The sequence below is a fragment of the Convolutriloba macropyga genome, chromosome 1 (genome assembly GCF_964194025.1).
Source record: "Convolutriloba macropyga chromosome 1, txConMacr16.3, whole genome shotgun sequence".
NCBI classification, from domain to species: domain Eukaryota; kingdom Metazoa; phylum Xenacoelomorpha; order Acoela; family Convolutidae; genus Convolutriloba; species Convolutriloba macropyga.
The window spans coordinates 40617323-40623890 of record NC_134468.1 but is presented as its reverse complement, the minus strand read 5'-3'; the positions used below and the strand labels follow the sequence as shown (position 1 = coordinate 40623890).

At 36.8% G+C, this 6568-nt stretch overlaps 1 protein-coding gene across 1 annotated transcript; it reads left to right on the top strand.

The window, feature by feature from the left end:
- The first annotated feature begins 3890 nt into the window (after positions 1-3890).
- Positions 3891-6275, top strand: LOC142348896 (uncharacterized). The gene has a single exon (XM_075400395.1). It carries the CDS (start codon positions 4394-4396, stop codon positions 6200-6202), a length of 1809 nt encoding a protein of 602 aa, XP_075256510.1. The 5' UTR covers positions 3891-4393; the 3' UTR covers positions 6203-6275.
- Positions 6276-6568: the final 293 nt, after the last annotated feature.

Genomic DNA, 6568 nt, shown 5'->3' with positions numbered 1-6568 from the left:
GGTTTCAGGTAGACAGATCGGTAGAATCACGTGCTAAATCGACAACTTGTCTAATTAGAGAACCCAGGGTACGAATTTTTTGGTCGCTAAAACTTGGAGGCACGTGCAATTAGCAATTAGTACATGCAAAAGTGGAATGCTAAGTTTTGCGGCCGTAACTTAGCGGCCAAACTTAGCCGCCTTAACTTAGCGGCTCGCTCGCAGTAAGGAAACAGATTTTTGGCGGTGAGGCCAAACCCGCTAATATTTTTGACATTTCCCATCAAAACCTGAAACGAAAGCAATTGCCTCGCCTTGGAAACGGAAACATTTGGCTTATTCACAACTTTTAAAAGGCTTCTCCAAATACTCCCCCCCCCCTCCAACCCCCTCCTTCCCAGCAACCTTTTTTAGCTTTGGAAATGTTTGCGAATAAGTTTTTGATAGGGTGTTACAGATAAGGGGATGTTTCTCGTTTAATAATTTGCAAAACTGTTTTCTTAATTTCAATTGTAATTAAAATTTAACCCCTTCGTAACCTTTGGTTCTCTAAATAAGTTAGCACATGAATCTTAGCGCCCCTCGGGCCGCTAAGATTCATGTGCTAACATATACTTAAGTCATCATCAAAGACAAACCTAACGCCCACGTGCTTTTTAAGTACATAACGTGCTACCTAATATCTCAAGATCAATTTTCCTGACTCAATTGCAAAATATTTACCCAACGTAAATAGCTTGTAAAGTCTTGAAATACAATCCGACTAATTTTTTGAGAAAACGATTCTAGCTTCCCCCCCCCCAGCTTAGTGGGCGTATAACTTTTACACCTCAGGTGCACGTTCTTTTCTTCACAGGACCGTTTTCGTTTGTGCCCCCCCCCCGTTACAGAGCTTGTGCCATTACACAGCAAATCACTATGTAAAATAAGGCACGTACGTCTGGGGGGTGGAGTGAAAACGGATAGATCCCTTTTAAATAGTAACGTGCTAAGTAACAACAAAAAATTGTAATTAGGCGAGCATATGAACATTTTGGGGCCAAAAAATTAGATCCGAAAACAAAAGAAACTCTCGGTCCTGACCATCAGCAGAGCAATTAAACATTCGCAGCAATTATAGACGAAAATAATTTCACAATTTTAGTGGAACAATATGAAAATAGCAATTAAATTGAAGATACCTTTGGTATTCAACAAAATGAAAATGAATGTTTCGTCCCAAAAACGCAAGAATGCGAAAATAGCAAAATTATGATCTATTAGAAATCGGATCTTTTCCGTTTGTGCCAAAATTCCGCAACCCCCAACATCACGTGCAATGTTTTTATATAATAATTTTTTACGTAAACCAAGGTACTTGGTAAATGAGGATGCACAACGTACTGGGGCGACCAAGCGACTAAATATTCTGGGTGTAATTATCACTGAAACCAAAGATTCTGTTACTATAATCTTTTCAGAAACGTAGATGAAAACCCAATAAATTTTTTCTTGCCCCGAAGAGAAAACCCAAAAGTGTTAAGCAATTTCAGAATAAATTTTAAGAAATGGCCGTGTTCATTTTTTGTTTCTTTAATAATGTCTTCAAAATTCCTTCCAGCTGCGCGCTACAAAAAAGTATGACAGTTTCATTAAAGGTGTCAGCAATTTTTATAAGCCCGTCAAAAACAAAAACACTAAAAAGAACCAAAAATAAAACTGAAGAAAAAAGCTTAACTTGCAATTTTTCATAATGACATTATCAAATTGAATTACCTCAAAAATTACACGAAATAACTATCTTGCTTGTAGATATCCTCTGTGCATTGTTATTAACCTTAATTGAGACGCGTTTGTCAAAAAACCTTCAAAATTGAAAAGTAGTGAAAATCAAAAAACTTGAGTTTTAAAATGCGATTTTTTCATCCTAAATTTGAGCATTCCAAGCAACTTCATGACACTTAGCACTTGAAATGAATGAGCCATTTTGCCAGTTTGAAGACTGTTGTCACTTATTGCTGCGGGGTTTTAATGTTCATCCCCTTTCGAAAGCTGAAAGTTCTCGAAGAACATTCCTTATAAAAAAAGTTATAGGACAAGCCCTGAATTAAAACCCAACAACTTGACAAAATTATAGGTTTATTTTAAAAGTGCGATTTTTGATAAAGTAAATGACCTGACATAAACGAGAACCAACATTGAGAACAACCGGTCCATAAAAGAAACACTCAGTTTTCTTTTTGTTTTTAGAAAACTATTGATGAGAAAACTAGTAAAGTCAATAATAACTACATACACACACACACACACACACACACACACACATATATATATATATATATATATATATATATATATATATTTCTGTAACCACTTGTCATTTTTAAGTAAATGAAAAAAAGAAGGCAGAAGAAGAAAAAAACTGGCAATAACCAAAATTTGCCCCTATTCGAGCCTGAATATCAGGTTCCACCATATACAGTGTTCATCTCTCCCTTTCCCTGATTTGGGTACTAGTAATGAGTACCCATTACTATTCTTCTCGCTGATTGCAAACTAATGAAATTTTCCCGTAAATATGGAGATCGCCGTTTTTGCAGAAAGGGGAAATTTGTTGTAGCTCAGTATGCAGGAATTCAAAGTGTGCTTTTGACGCTGTGTAGCGATTATCACTGGAGAGTCTTAACAAGGGACCTCATATCCGCTCAAATCAGACAACCCGTCCTAATTATTGGCATTGATTGTGGCAATTGACTGAATTGGGAGTTGTAAGCTACCCGGCTGAGAATTATCAAAAACCATGTAGCACCTTTGGTACAAATTGGGTCGTAGATAATGTCACTTTTCTCTCGAGACCTAATTCAAGTTTTAATTGTCATAGATCAGCTGCAATAGGATCATCAAGTTGTGGTGGACGATCAGAAAGAGGCTCACTCTATTGAAAAACACACCTGGTAGAGTTTTCTGCACTTGATTCTTCTATGCCATGATCAAACTAGAAAAAGGTGATCATTGATTTAACATTGATTTAAATCAACGTTTTTCAAGTGTAACCTGAATTTAGAGTAAACTGAATGTAAAAAAGATAAGCCAACAGTTACAGAAAGCAAATGGTCTGCAAACTGCTTTGTAACGTTGTTGATTATAGGCAATCGGCAGCAAAATGCAATTGTTTAGGGTTCCCCATTTTATAAGACAGACTATATTGCATCAGCTTCAGCATTGGCTACTCTTAAAACTAATTGATAACATCAAGAACATACTATAAAAATAGGAAAGTTTTACATGAACTTTTATGAAGAGATTTGTGTTTTATGCTGCCTCGTGTAAATATTTTATGATACATTTAAGTAGAGAGGTTCCCGTTGCGAATATTTTCATTTTCTGAAGTTATAAATTTCTTCACTTTTATGAGCCTGTGCATCAAACATCCAGCGAAAATTCTATTTTGGGTCTTACCTCTAAATGTCACCATTGTGGCTAAAAAAGAAGAGTTTATGGCCTTTATCGAAGTGGTCGTACCATGAAATTGTGATAGTCGCCATACGCATGATAGCTTATTTCTATCCGTACGCGTGGGTTGAACAAATTGGTGCCTGGTAATAAATCTTTTTGGTCTGGCACCTACCTCACTGTGCTCTCTGGCCACACTACGAATAAGCTTTACATAATTCACGTAGCCAGACTTTGTTCAACTTTCCGCTCTCCATAAAATTGCAGCCTGGAGTTTCATGAGCAGTTTAGTTTTGACACGACGTCTTAAATTCGATTCCCCCAGTCCAATTTAGTTCGCGTGTGGTTTTGCTTTAATTGCACTAGTTGGTCACGCTTTGAAGACTAATTCTTGTCAATTGGTACTAAACTTTGAAGTCCAAATTTCAACTCATAGCGCTGAATTTGGGGGAATTTGACGCTTACAAAACTTTGCTGTTTTTAGCTCTCGTGGGGTCCAATTTTGTGAACCATTAAATTTGCTAATCATATTGAAGGTGCGTATTTGTTATTTACAGGTGAGTATTTTTGGTAAACATATACAATTCTATTATGTGTACATTTGGTTTGCTGGCGTGGTATATTCTGCATGTTTTGTTATTGAGTAAAATCCGGTTTCAACTTTCTTATAGACAACACAAAGCTATACGTAGTCAATGGTAAGAAAACGACTTAACTTGTTTGAACGAAAGTGTATTCAAAATTGACAAAAGCATGCATGTACATAAAACGCATTATTATAATTAGTAAATAACTTACCATTCGTAAATAATATTTGCTCATTTGTAATCAATATTTGCTCGTAATTATTCGCACGCTCATCTTTTAAAGGAATCAACTTTATGCTGGCACTTTTTTAATCTTATCTTAATTATAGTCAAAACAATTTGAATTATATCTCGCTGCTTAAATTTAATCTATTTCGCATTACACGCAGCTAAGAATGCGTCAAATTTTTGCTCTGGAAACTTTTATATCTTTCTCAATTTTGGGTTTGGTGACGTGCGATTATTTATCATCACTTTGTTGTTCATGCAACTCCAATTGTCCAAACATATATGATGGGATTCTCGTATCTACCAACGAGGACTACTGCGAATTCACGATAGAGACCAAGGACAAACTTATGATGCAATATTACAGCCTAAAATGGTACGACCAACAAGATTTTGTCCGACTTTATTTCCCAACGAAATCAACTGAGGCTGAAACTTGGGGTGCTCCTAAAGCGGATGCTCTTGGGCCAACCGCTGAACCGTTTTCGGGTAACGATAACATAAAACTACAGCTTGGCAAGTCAAACAAGGACACGGAAGTTTTGTTACAATACTACTCTGATAAACTGTTTATGAAAAGTGAAGATTTTGTTATAAATGCTTGCACGGGAACGGATTACAGGATCATCTACGGCAGTGTTAATATTTCAGACTCTCAACTTGAGCCAAACTACTTTCTAATGCAACTTACTGATTCGAACTCGAAAGTCTTTGCTCGATATGAAAATGAAGTCAAATCTTATTTTGATGGTTTATTTTCATCAGACGAGACTAACTTCACTGGTTCTCATAATGTCATCATTTATTCATTTTCGCCTGGAATTTATGTCAATTTTGCCGTTGAAACGATTAATGACGAAAAATTTTCACCCGATCATTTGAGAAGCATCATGAACAATAATATGAATATAACTGATTCAAAAGAGACTTCTACTTTTACTATCGATTCAAGTTCATTGCAGGTTAGCGGCGAAGTTTCCTGTTTTGAAAGTAAGTTTCCTGAAAATTCCGGAAATGACGCCAGCGAAAGCGAAATTGTGAGCAAACTTGAGTTCGCCTTGACCGATTATTGCTCGTTTTTACGAATTTGCCAAAAAGGGGAAAACATTCAAGTTACGAATTTCTCATTAACTGAAATCGCATCTATTGGAGGGAAAATCAGCTTTTGCGTGGATTCGATTCTGACAGAACGACAAATTGTCGAAGCTGTTATAAATGAAAAATTTGCCATTTCTGATTTAGTTACTGATTTTGAGTTTAACTATAAAGTTTTACCACAACAAGGTCCGAATGTAATAATTCAAAATCAGAAAGATTCTGGAATTATCAGCTTGCGAGAACTTATTTGGCTTTGTTTATGCATATCGTTATTACTTTTGGTTATTTTAGCTCTTTGTTGTGTTGTTTATTACTATTGTCAATACAAACAAGCCCAAAGACACTTTCAGAAGTTAAGTGAAGATGATAACGACGTGGCAAATAACAACAGCATCCAAGTTCCAATTCGGAACTCGACTAAAATGCATAAAGACGCAGCTCGTGCTTCTGATATTTCATTCATACTCAAAACTGGACCCCGACAAACTTTCCTCCGACCCGAATCACAAGTGAGTGTGGGCGGTTGTGAGAACCCTAATAAAAGTATGCCCGACTTGACATATTACTCTCAACCCTCGGCGCAATCGACGTTCCAAAAACGACCCGCCGGACATTTGTACACCCGTAGTCGTGGGAATCAACCGAACAACTCCGCGAGTACATATTCCCGAACACCAAGTGACACGAATCGGGCGCCGACTGACAGGTACTCCCAGGTTCATGATCAGGAGTATGACCCTTTGAACTATGAGTACTTGAGAAATGACAGGTCACGGACCCTCCCCTCGTCACATCCTTCGAATGCTGCCCGAAATGGGGCCATTGACAATGCGACTATTGCTCCAGCTGTAAATGTACCTCAAGAAGACTCACTGTGAATACAAATTAGTAAAATGAAACTTAAATAACTATATGCAATGACACGATTTAATTAAATTTTTTTCCAAGGAACCGACGGTGCCGTTTTCATCGAAGAGTATGCGTTTCCTTTCAAAAATTTCGATCACAATTGTATGGTTATGCAACCAGACCGTTCCTGCGTATTTATGTATTTATCGCAAAACTCATTGGTGTTGTAAATGAGCAATTGCCACATTGGTGAAGAAAACTTAATAAGAACCATCGACTTATGATTTCTATATCATTACAAGAATAGGCTTTTGTCATTATCGAAAATAATACAAACAACTAATAGATAAGATTAAAAAAGCGATAGGCTCCAACATATTATTTTGTGGCTTCCC

Coding starts and splice junctions, on each gene's coding strand:
- LOC142348896 (XM_075400395.1), top strand. CDS start 4,394: ATGCGTCAAATTTTTGCTCTGGAAACTTTTATATCTTTCTCAATTTTG.